This window comes from Arctopsyche grandis, chromosome 8 (assembly GCF_051622035.1).
Source record: "Arctopsyche grandis isolate Sample6627 chromosome 8, ASM5162203v2, whole genome shotgun sequence".
Lineage (NCBI taxonomy): Eukaryota > Metazoa > Arthropoda > Insecta > Trichoptera > Hydropsychidae > Arctopsyche > Arctopsyche grandis.
Genome location: NC_135362.1, coordinates 27,237,123 through 27,248,905, shown reverse-complemented (window position 1 = coordinate 27,248,905; position 11,783 = coordinate 27,237,123). Strand labels below are relative to the sequence as shown.

At 34.6% G+C, this 11,783-nt stretch overlaps 2 protein-coding genes across 3 annotated transcripts; one reads left to right on the top strand and one right to left on the bottom strand.

Moving 5' to 3' along the window:
• Positions 1–4,891: 4,891 nt before the first annotated feature.
• LOC143915220 (uncharacterized) lies at positions 4,892–6,451 on the bottom strand. The gene is made up of 3 exons (XM_077435759.1): positions 6,281–6,451; positions 6,003–6,207; positions 4,892–5,858 (listed from the first exon to the last, which is right to left on the bottom strand). The coding sequence occupies exons 1-3, from the start codon at positions 6,331–6,333 to the stop codon at positions 5,220–5,222; spliced, it is 897 nt and encodes a 298-aa protein (XP_077291885.1). The 5' UTR covers positions 6,334–6,451; the 3' UTR covers positions 4,892–5,219.
• A 1,304-nt stretch (positions 6,452–7,755) lies between these two features.
• Vamp7 (Vesicle-associated membrane protein 7) lies at positions 7,756–11,486 on the top strand. 2 transcript variants are annotated; one of them, XM_077436033.1, is made up of 5 exons: positions 7,756–7,961; positions 8,071–8,280; positions 9,930–10,158; positions 10,369–10,436; positions 10,511–11,486. In XM_077436033.1, the coding sequence occupies exons 2-5, from the start codon at positions 8,077–8,079 to the stop codon at positions 10,664–10,666; spliced, it is 657 nt and encodes a 218-aa protein (XP_077292159.1). In that variant the 5' UTR covers positions 7,756–7,961; positions 8,071–8,076; the 3' UTR covers positions 10,667–11,486. The 2 variants fall into 2 exon arrangements, with proteins under 2 accessions (XP_077292159.1, XP_077292160.1); XM_077436034.1 differs by having other exon boundaries at positions 7,798–7,961; positions 8,050–8,280; positions 10,511–11,484.
• Positions 11,487–11,783: the final 297 nt, after the last annotated feature.

Here is an 11,783-nt window from a genome sequence, read left to right as displayed (position 1 = left end):
TTCGTACAATTGCTTGATTTGTCCCGTTTTGACCGTTCACTGATGCACATAAGAATTTTACGGTTCGGTGATTATTGCTCACAATGCGCTCGACCAAAAGGCACTAAAATCTCTATAACGGAACATCTGACAGCCGAAGAGTCCATCATACTAACGAGAAGTCGAGTGCTAAATATTCCGTATTCGCGATTTTCATGGCAAAATTGTGTTTTGGGCGATCGCAATGTGCGTAATAATCCAATTACCGAATTTTACTATACCTACATATATTCCCATATTTTTCCTTGTTCTTCCAAATGAATTTTTTCATTTGTTCAGTTTCAGTTCCGGATCCCCAGCAGTGTTTCAGTTCCGAATCCCGAGTAGTGTTTCAGTTCCGGATCCCGATTACTGTTTCAGTTCTGGATCCCGATTCTTTTTTCAGTTCTGGATCCTGATTCCTTTTCCATTCCCGGTTCTGGATTCCTTTTTGTTTCAGATACGGACTCCATTTTCAGTTCCGGATACCGATCCCTGTTTCAATTCCGATTCCCGATTTCTGTTTTAGTTCCGATTCCGATTAGTTATTACTATATGTATTGTAACTTTATTTTAAATCAAGTATCAATTTGTTTCCAAAACCACCTGTTGAAATTTCAACGGGCACAACATTAGTTTAAAATAAAAACAATAATTAATATATAATAGTATAGGAAGTCCGCTGGGTAGTAGGGAGGATTGCAGGAGAGAGAGACAAGTAAAGACGATCTCAATTCAATCTTATGTTTATTTAGAACAATAGGTAATCGATGCGCGTACGCAACCGGCGCGTCAAGGCGCGACGCCTACTACTGTCGCTACCGCACACGGTTCGGTAGTACCAACCTTAACATTAATACATACAGTGCACAAGACCAACTGTTCGGCATGAGCCACATCATTATACATAATTGTAATCATTTTTTATTAATATCCTACAATAGTTTAATATAAATACATATTATAAATCAGGAAAATTCACTGTACATTTTAATTTTTAATATTTCAATGAATAAAATTGGTTAAAAATTTTGCTTCTTGTTATATGTATGTCAAAAAAAGGTGTTGTTTAAAAAAAAGAATAAAAACATAAATGCATATAAATACACACAATCAAATATAGATGCATGCATAAGTATATACATACACATCAATATATTAAAGAAATAGCATTTAAATAGTTAGAATTTAAAAAACCCAAGAAAGTGGACAGATGATCTGGTGTAATGGTAAAGAGATTTATGTGACCGGAAAGTAAGTTGAGTAGACGAATGGCTCGAGCAATAGGCGAATCAGCAAGGATACTGGTTGTCGCCTTCGTCACCTGAAACAACGGACGTGTGCCATAATCGTGGCAGCGTATGGGAGCCCATAGTTTCAATTCTTCAAGCACCGTCAGATTGCTTATCTCACCTCTTAATAGTATATAGAAGTGAGATATTAATTGGATATTTCTTCTGAAAGATAAGCCCCGAATCTAAAGATCTAGTAACGAAGTTTGAAAATGTTAATAGGTTAGTATTCGTTGAACGACCACCAGGACGAAAGCCATGCTGCTGATCAATCAGAATTTGACTAGAATGTCTATAAATAAATTTATGTAAAATTATTTCCATTAATTTATCAGGTGCTCAAACAATAGCAACTGTTCTGTAATTTCCAATACATGTTTTATCTCCTTTTTATTTGTGGACTGGAGTCACTTTCGTGCATTTTCATAAATCAGGAAACGACGACGATTTCAGTGATAAATTAAAAATAAAACCTAAATGAAATAGCAGACTCATTTTACAGCTCGTTAAAACAAAATCTGGTATGAGGTTCGGTCCAGAAGAATTAAAAGATTATCATCAGATTTGAATTTCCAAGGTGGAAATCAAGGGGGATGTTGAGGAATTGCATTCATAAGTGCAGCTAACTGAAGATTGAGTGAAAAAATCATCAAATGTAGAGCTGAAATGATCTGCAAACCAAAATGCGAGTTCACCATTACCTTTAAATGACTTAATTTCATTATACATTTCAGATAATTGGAATTGGGTAACTTTTTTTGGTAACGGTTTTGAAAGGTACCGTACCACCCTTCCCAGAGAGGGAAACTACATAATAAATCCCTAGCAGTGAGTAGCAGCTCTGTCAGTACCATCCACGGTGGAAGTATATGCAATATACTAAAACGGCAAAAGATGGAAGATTCAAAGCGACATGGCAGCCACTCAACCGGTTTGAATTCTGCGGAGCAGAAGGTTTGGGGAAAACTACTGAGCTCTCATAACCCTAGTATAACCACCATAAAGAGAAAACCTAAAACCGTGACCCCGAGTCTCCGGCGTTCCTTCAATGTGGCAGGGATGTTAAGAACCCCCGGACTCAAAGTGGTGAACATACGAAAAATTGGTACATGGAACGTTAGGATCATGTATCAAGCAGGTAAAATTCAAATTCTGCAACTAGAAATGAAAAAAAATCAAATACATATGCTCGGAACAATCGAAGCTAGATGGCCTGGAGCAGGAAAAACGAGGAATTGCAATGGATACACGACTTACTACTCGGGATCTCTTGATGGTACTCATAAGAATGGTGTTGCTGTGATTCTGGAAGATGATATAAGTAAAAGTGTGAGAAACTTTATTCCGTCATATGAACGTGTCATGATGATATAATTAGCCGGAAAACCGATAAATGTTAACATAATACAAGTGTATGCCCCCACTTTCGATAAAGAAGAAAATGAGATTGAAAAAATTTTTCAACAAATCAAAGAATTGATGACATATACGAAAAAACATGATGTTAACATTATAATGGGAAATTTCAACGCCAAAATTGGAGACGAAGAAACAATGAAAATAACTGATAAAAAGAAATGAGAGAGGAGACAGACTCGTTCAGTTTTGCCAGGAAGAGCAGTATGTTATCTTGAATACTTTCTTTAAGCTACCCAAAAGAAGATTATACACATGGAAATCCCCAATGAACTGTCCTGATAATATTGTGCGAAATCAAATTGACTTTATTTTGATAAACAGCAGATTTAAAAATAGTATAAAATCGGTGAAAACCTACCCTGGTGCGGACGTGGCTTCCGATCATAATCTACTTTGTGGAAAATTGAAAACAAGATTGAAAAAGATTTTAAGAACATCAAAACCTAAACCAAGATTGGATTTAGAGTTGCTTAAAAATCTTAGGATCCACGAACAATTTACAAAAGATCTCAATAAAAGTGTATAAAAGAAGCAACAGGATCATTCAGAAAAAAAGATTTCATACTCCTTAGGAATAAAAATGGAAAAATCATTTTTAATATGGATGAGAAAAAATGAGAATGGACTGAGTACACAAAATCGCTCTTTAAAGACAATAGAGAGACCGGAGGGCATATTGAAGATCCAGAAATGCTATAAAATTAGCAAAGAGTCAGAAAGCAAATGGACTGGATCTGATTCCTGCCGAATTCCTCAAGTTATTGGACAACGACAACATAGAAGATCTCACAGAACTCTTCAATAAAATAAACTTATCAGGCAAACTACCTAGCGATTGATTACAATCCATATTTATCCCGTTGCAAAAAAAGAGTAACGCGAGGACGTGTAGCGACTTCAGAATAATTAGTCTAATGAGTCACACATTGAAGATCCCACTAAGGGTAATACAGGGCAGAATTTACTCACGGTGTGAAGAGGCGATTGGCAGAGAGCAGTTTGGGTTCAGACGAGCTGTTGGGTACCCGAGAGGCCCTTATCTGCATGAAAACACTACTCCAAACACGCAGAGAAGTCCATAAACCTGTGTACATCTGCTTTATAGATATTTTATAAAGGATTTTGACCGTCCAACACGCTCGCCTGATGGAAGAGATGTCAGATTGCTCCGAAATATTTATTGGATTCAGACTGCGGTAATGCGCGTCGATGATCAATTCACTAATGAGATTCCTATAGAGCGGGGCGTCAGGCAAGGATGCATCGTATCACCTACTCTTTTTAACACCTACACCGAATCCATCTTCCACGATGCTCTCCAAGAAGCAGAGGGTAGGTGGCGAGACAATCACCAATATAAGATATGCTGATGACACGGCACTAGTCGCTGAAGATTTAGCAGACCTGCAAAGATCTCTAGACCGTGTACATCAAGAAAGCAATCGAAGAAGTTTGCGCATAAATATAAAGACAAAATTTATGATAGTAGATAGAATGCAAACAGACACCGGTGATCTAACGTTGGATGGAGAGGTGTTAGAAAAAGTCAAAAGAATCAAATACCTGGGTACCTGGCTAAATGAAGATATGGACCCAGATGAAGATCTAAGAATCCGCATCGAGATGGCTAGAACAGCAGCAGCAAAATGAAGGCAGCGCTTACAAACAAGCTTTAACTCAATCTTCATAAGTGTTTGAGATTCGCGAAGAGCTACGTCTAGACAGTGTTACTATATGAATGTGAAACGTGGACTCTGGAGACCAGGATGATTAGCCGCATCGAAGCTTTTGAGATGTGGGTCTACAGGCGTATGCTGAGGATCCTGTGGACCAAAAAAATATCGAATGAAGCTATCCTCGGCATGATAGGGAGAGGCAGGGAACTTGCTTGTCATCAAGCGGAGAAAGATGGAGTACACATGATACAGGGGTCCAAAATACGAATTTCTCCGTTTGATAACCATGGGAAAAATAGAAGGAAGAAAATGGATTGGCAATAAGAAGTTGTCTTGGCTTCGAAACATGCGCATGTAGACCGATATGAGCGCCGAAGATCTGTTCCGAGCCGCTGAAGACCGATGCGGATATCTTCAAATAATCGATGAGGTGGTCGCCAACGTCCGGCTGCGGATGGGGCATTGAGAAGAAGAAAAACTTTGTTTGATTTAATATAATTCCAGAATGCTTTAGGCAGTGAGTTTTCATATCTTTCAACCAATATATTATAACAAGATGTAATTAAACTTTTTGTGACCCTACAAAGTCGTCGGTACTCTTCAAAATCAAGAGGATTTTTATTTTTTTCCATCTCTTGTGACTAGTCTGCTTTTCCCTCAGTATATTAATTAATTTAAAAGAAAACCGTTTCCTACGAAAACACATATCAAATGACAAGTAAACAATTTCATAAAACAATGAAAGGGTATTGTTAATGTCAGTGTTCAACGTATTATTATACAATACAACTTCATGTATTGTATAATAATACTTTTAAGTAAATATCACATTTATATGGCTTTTCCTAGTATGAGACCTTTCGTGTATTCCGAGGTGATATTTTGTAACAAATGATTTTAAACAAATATCACATTTGTATGGCTTTTCTTCAGAGTGAGATTTTTCATGTCTCACAAAGTTGGATTTATCAGCAAATGATTTTAAACAAATATCACATCTGTACGGTTTTTCTCCAGAATGAAGTTTCAAATGTCGAATAAGGTTACGTTTTGTAGTAAATGGTTTTAGACAAATTTCACATTTGTGCGCCTTTTCTCCGGCATGAGATCTTTCATGTATTGTATGATAATACTTTGTAGGAAATGATTTTAAACAAATGTCACATTTGTATGGCTTTTCCCCAGTATCGGATATTTTGTGTTTTACAAGGTGATATTTTGTAGCAAATGATTTTAGGCAAATATCACATTTATAGGAATTTTCTTCTGAATGAACTTTCAAATGTCTCATAAGGTTGGATTTGGAAGCAAATGATTTGAAACAAAATTCACATTTGAGTGGTGCATGATTATTTTGATGTAATTGTAAATCGGCAGTTTGCGGTAATGGAGGTTCAATATGGTCAAATGTTCCAGTTTTATAATTACATGAAGTAACTTTTCTCCCATGGATCTGTAAATTAAAACGAACGTCATATAACTTGAAATGGATGTTATATTATTAGTGGGACGAGAATCCAATTTACTGATGAATTTATATGTTTAATCAAATAGCCATTTTGTGTAGAATCTCGTTGTTAACGGAGTAATTACAAACTTTTATTGGCGAACCACCGGTCTGCTCATGTTCACATTTTAAATCTTCCAGTAAAACTTCTTCTGGCTTGATATCCGAATACTGGTTTAACCTCAGTTTCGATGTTTCGTAACTTTTATGACAAACGTTTCGAAAATTGTTAAACAATTCCAGATTATTGTCACACGAAAGACATCGTATTTGGCAACCCGTCATCATTTTTAATCTGAAAATTAGAAAGGTTGAAGTGGGAATTGATTTAAATTTCATACAATAAGTAAACAGTAACTGTAACCGACTTGTAGTTGACAGCACGTTCGAATAAGTTGAAGTATTGGATGAGAGTTGTCATAGATTGAGACCAATGACTCAACTGTAAAAGAACAGAGGCAAAGTCTGCACTCCATCGTGCAAAATGCTATTGCAAAAACTACGCAAGTGACAAAATTACGCTTCTTCGTTTTCTTGAGATTTGGTCTAGATTATAAACAATTTACAGCTATATGCCACCTAATACAAATTTTTCGGTTCGGTGATTACTAGTCAAATGTGAACCGGTCACAGGATAACCGGTTGCTCTAGAGCGGTCACACGTGATCACCCGTCACACTAAAACTGGTCACGAGAAAACTGGTCACATCCTAAAACTGGTCACGAGAAAACTGGTCATACCCTAAAACTGGTTACACCCGAAAATTGGTCACGAAAAAACTGGTCACACCCAAAAATTCGACCAATTTTTAATATTTTCTCGTTACCAGTTTTAGTGTGACGGGTAATCACGTGTGACCGATCTAGAGCGAACCGTTGTCCTGTGACCGGTTCACATTTGACCAGTAGTCACTAAAGAGCGGACCCAGAGTTCATTGTTGACATTTTGTAAATGCATTATTAAAGGTTTGCCGAACCTTTTTTACAAAACATTTACAATAATGGAACAATAGACGCGCTTCCGGTCCTACCTCTAGTAATCACCAAACCCTATAAATTAGTAGTGTACCATTGAAAGTACAAAATATTCTCAAGTTCTCCACTTTTCCTATCCTATCCGACATGGTCGAGTTTCGGTCACCATCCTGCAAGTTGGGACTGATTTGGCCATGTATCTTTGCCGCTGTTTTACTACCATCCCGCCCGTCATATTAACGGATGCGAAATATTGTACTAACAAGAACTCGAATGCCAGATATTCCGTGAATGAGATTTTAGTGACTTGCGCGAGATCGCTTTTTGCGGAATAATCCGTTTAACAAAAATAGGCATATATTTTGAGCCCCTTCGGGTACTTAGAGGCTATAGGCTTTCATTTCTAACGTCTATGCGATTTTGCTATAATGCGCCGGTTCCCGGAAAAATGCACTAAATTGCATTGAATAGTGGCGCAGTTTCGAGAAGTCCTAATTTTCGAAGGCGCTCAAAAAGAACTTACGCAATAGAATTCTTCAAAAAAAAAAAAAAAAATTAGCACCCTCGGAAAACATACAAATACCCCTTGACGCTTTTTGTGGAATTCTATTGCGTTAGTTCTCCTTGAGCATATTTGAAAGTTTGAATGTCTTGAGAGTGCCACTATCTCGAGTGCATTTTTCCGGTCACCAATGCGCCACTGCCCCTACCCAAAAATAAAAAAAAATCATTTTCAAAGCTTAAGCTAAAATTGAATGTGAGAAAAAAAAGAGCAATTAATTTATTTTATAATTACATAAATTGACAAATAATTTAGATTTAGTGTTGTTAGCAACTGGACGTAAATCGTAAATTCCATTGAACTGATGAGTAATATCACAATAAAGCATTGGTCGCGGCCAATGACCTTATGGCCAACAAGTGTAGGCGCAGCAGCTGTCATTACTAGCTGTCGTCGCTGTCATTGGAATTGGCGTAGTCGCGTTTCGAATCGCGCATCAAACGTCGACCGCTCGCCACTCGCCACTCGTCACTCGCCATTCAACTGACAACACAACCCTCGATCTCCCAAACGTGAGAATCAAACTCATCAAAACAATTATCTCCGTGTAGGAGTGCTCGCTGAACGTGCACACCATTGTAATGCGTATATGTCAAGTAGTCCTTTGTTCTGTAATTGCAGGTGACAATGCCTCTCCTCTATAGTGTGATATCCCGAGGGACGGTCGTCTTGGCCAAGTACGCGTCGTGCGCTGGTAATTTCGCTGAGGTCACCGAGCAAATCTTATCGAAGATAGCGCCACACAACGATAAGCTCACATATTCCCATGGAAACTATCTCTTCCACTACGTCTGCGAGAATGGCATCATTTACTTCTGCATTACGGACGATGTGAGTTCCGTTCTTGAATGATTCATAATATTATGAACAGTGACGTTTGGCCAATCAGGGGCCATTGTTAAATGAGTCCAGATAAGCCCACAAACAGAATAGGACGTAAATTATCGAGAATTATGCAAACTCTTAACTATTATATATACATATGTATGAACATTTTTTTTTAATGTCTGAATGATCAATTTTTTTTTTTAATTATTTATAAATTTTATGGAAACAAAAATGTTCCCTTAAAATAGCATTTTCAACTGTTTTGATTATATGTAAGTTTAAACTTATTATAGAACAGTATATATGTACATATGTATGTGGTAATATTTTCTTTGTGGCTTTTACCATAATATTTTCGAATATATATAATTATAATAATAAGAAAATTAAATCGAAAAGTTTCATTTTACAAAATAATTCATTTCGTATTTCAAATTACACGTTATCATTTTTTTAAAACTACCCGTTTAATATCAACAGACAAAACGCTAGTAAATACACATTTATATATACGATTATGTTGATTAAATAATAATACATATTCATGATCAGGCCTGGCCCGAGGCTACATGGCAGCCCTAGGCAGATTGATTTCAGCCCCCCCCCCCCTTAAATTTATAAACAATAAATTTCATGGATGTGTTTAAAATTTTATTTCGAAGAAAAATATATTAAGACAAAAACAAATAATCGTATTTAAAATTTTTATTTTTAGTATAAAAATGAATAAAATACGGGTAACTATGAATAAATTCGGTATATTTAAGACATCAATTTATATTCAACAATGAATTGAAGAATTTTGTAGTTACATTTCTTTTTTTAAATATTTTAGATATTTAATTTTGTGAAACAAATCCATCCCTGATATATGTATATGTATATATACATATGTTTCATCGGTATTTTATATAAAATACAATTCCAAATTACCAATTGTACTGACGACAGTTTGCTGTTTTACAAGTTTTATTCGCGAGTCGTTGACATTTGACAGTCAACTTCCTGCGTTCCTCGTAAATTATAATATTTTGCAATCAGTTTTGTTACTTCGAGTAGAAAAATGAAGTTGAATATATAATGTTTTATAAGTTCAAAGAAAGCCATATTATTTTATTTTTATTTTTTCAATTTAATAATCAAAAAAAGAAAAATGGGGGCGCCTCGCAGCGCCCCTTGTCTATGGCGCCCTAAGCACGTGCCTAATCTGCTGCACCTTTGAGTCGGCCCTGTTCATTATAAATTGTATAAATTCATTGTATTTAAAAATGTATAACATTGTATTAGTTTAAATAGTTTATATCTGCCAACTTTTGTCTCATTTTGATAACCAATTTAACCTTTGAAATTCTTTTCTTTTTGTTGTACATACATTATCTTGTTACCAAATATTATGAATTGAAATCAATACATATATCGGTTTGCATTTACATACATATATCATATGAACATATATTATAGCATTTTATAAAGCAAAAAAAAAAAAACAGTCTTTGTGAAACAATATTAAGCCAAACAGATATTACACTGTAGATTTCATACTATGTGATTGTTTTCATTAGAGTGAATTGACTGGGTAAACCATCTAATTATCATATGTTTCATATCGTACAAGGAAAATTGAATTAATTGTGATCATACATTATTTGCAGCAATTTGAAAGATCTCGTGCGTTTCTGTTCTTGTACGAGATTAAAAGAAGATTCAATGCATCATTCGGTGAGACGGCCACTACGGCCATAGCTTACGCGATGAATAGTGAATTTTCAAGAGTACTCGCTGCCGAAATGAAACACTATAGTGAATCTAGAGATATCGACACTATATCGAGGGTACACGGAGAATTGGACGAACTAAAAAGTATAATGGTGAAGAATATAGGTATGATTGTTTGTGTGGATTATTTTAGATTTAATTACATATTTGATCAACATGCAATTGTTCATTACATACACACTTGAAAGTAAACATGCAAACATAAAAGTTAATTGCATATTCATAAGGCATGTTAAATATACATTTCATTGTTTCATGCAAGGTATAGATTGTATGATTTTAATGTTATCGTTCGTTGTTTGTTTGCTTTTTCAGATAATGTTTCTCTACGTGGTGAACGACTTGAGTTATTAGTAAATAAAACTGAAAATTTGGCCAACAATGTGAGTCCTATAGTTCGAAAATATTGTATTAAGATGTATGTATTGTTCTGACTGTTTATATTTTTAATTTTCAGTCTGTGTCATTCCGAAGCACCTCCAGGAATTTGGCCCGATCAATGTTTTGGAAGAATATTAAGCTGTATGTAATTCTAGCAGTGGTTATTGTTGTCATTATGTATTTTATTGTATCAATGGCTTGTGGAGGGTTAGCGTGGAAATCGTGTGTCTGAAAATCCTTATATACTCAAAGCTTTACGAAGTGATAAACTTATTTTAGTTGTATGTATTCTCTAAGTTTTTTAGTTGGTAGGGATGATTTCTTTTTAATATTTTGTATTACCTCTAATTTTATCTCAACTTTAAGTTTATATGAAAAATCCATGCATTGATGGTTAATTAATTATTAATTTTTAATAAAACGGCATTATAATCACCAAATTAGACGTTACATATGATACATTAGGCTAATTCCTATGAAGATTCACATATTGTACCGTTATTTGCAGTAGGAAAGAGTATTAAAGTTATCATGATATAAAAATTGTATGGTTAAAAATTATACATATTCATTCATAATACGTATGTATATCAGCGTATGATAAAATTTTGAGTGATATTTAATGGACATTCACATTTGCATTATATACATATTTTTATATTAATCTCTCACTATTTAAATTTATATGTATGTATTGATATATTCGTATTATATGTATTAAATCTTACATTTGATCATTTTATACTACAATTGATATTGAGGAACGCAATTGCTTCGCATATGTTATTAAATTTATCTCGTTTGCTTCATCATTTCGATAAAAAAATTCGTATGTAAATATATAATTTTGTAAAAATGTAAAATATAATATGAGCAATATTATTTGGTATTTTTTTTCTTTTTACAATGTTCTTAAAAAATAATTTTTGTATTATTTTAAATTAATGGTGGATAACAATGTAGAAATTGTGAACATAACAGATAACGAATGTATAGGTACCAGATTACTTTACGCAAGTGATAGACGCAATAATAAACATTTACATATTTACATACATCTGTTATTTTCAAACCCAAATTCCAAAAGTCATTATTTATTATCAATTCTGGCTACTTAATTAAATTAATATTATCTTGAATTTAAGACACATTAAGAAGGTGTAAAAAAGAGAATCAAGGGTATCTCCGAGAAAATGATCCTGTTGACGAATTTTTTATTCAAAATACGATTTTAGAAGAAAGATTTTAAAACCTCACTTTCTTATTAACTACAAAACTTTTCAAGTCAATCTACTCGGCAACTTCAAATAGAAAAAATCTGAAAAGAAAAAGAGTGATCGATCGAACCG

Excerpts from the sequence above, each read along its gene's own strand:
- Vamp7 (XM_077436033.1), top strand. The coding sequence starts at position 8,077 with ATGCCTCTCCTCTATAGTGTGATATCCCGAGGGACGGTCGTCTTGGCC. Across the intron at positions 10,159-10,368 it reads TATAATGGTGAAGAATATAG|ATAATGTTTCTCTACGTGGT; the intron begins GTATGATTGTTT and ends TTGCTTTTTCAG. Across the intron at positions 10,437-10,510 it reads CTGAAAATTTGGCCAACAAT|TCTGTGTCATTCCGAAGCAC; the intron begins GTGAGTCCTATA and ends TTTAATTTTCAG.
- LOC143915220 (XM_077435759.1), bottom strand. The coding sequence starts at position 6,333 with ATGACAACTCTCATCCAATACTTCAACTTATTCGAACGTGCTGTCAAC. Across the intron at positions 6,208-6,280 it reads GAACGTGCTGTCAACTACAA|ATTAAAAATGATGACGGGTT; the intron begins GTCGGTTACAGT and ends TCTAATTTTCAG. Across the intron at positions 5,859-6,002 it reads CCGGTGGTTCGCCAATAAAA|ATCCATGGGAGAAAAGTTAC; the intron begins GTTTGTAATTAC and ends TTTAATTTACAG.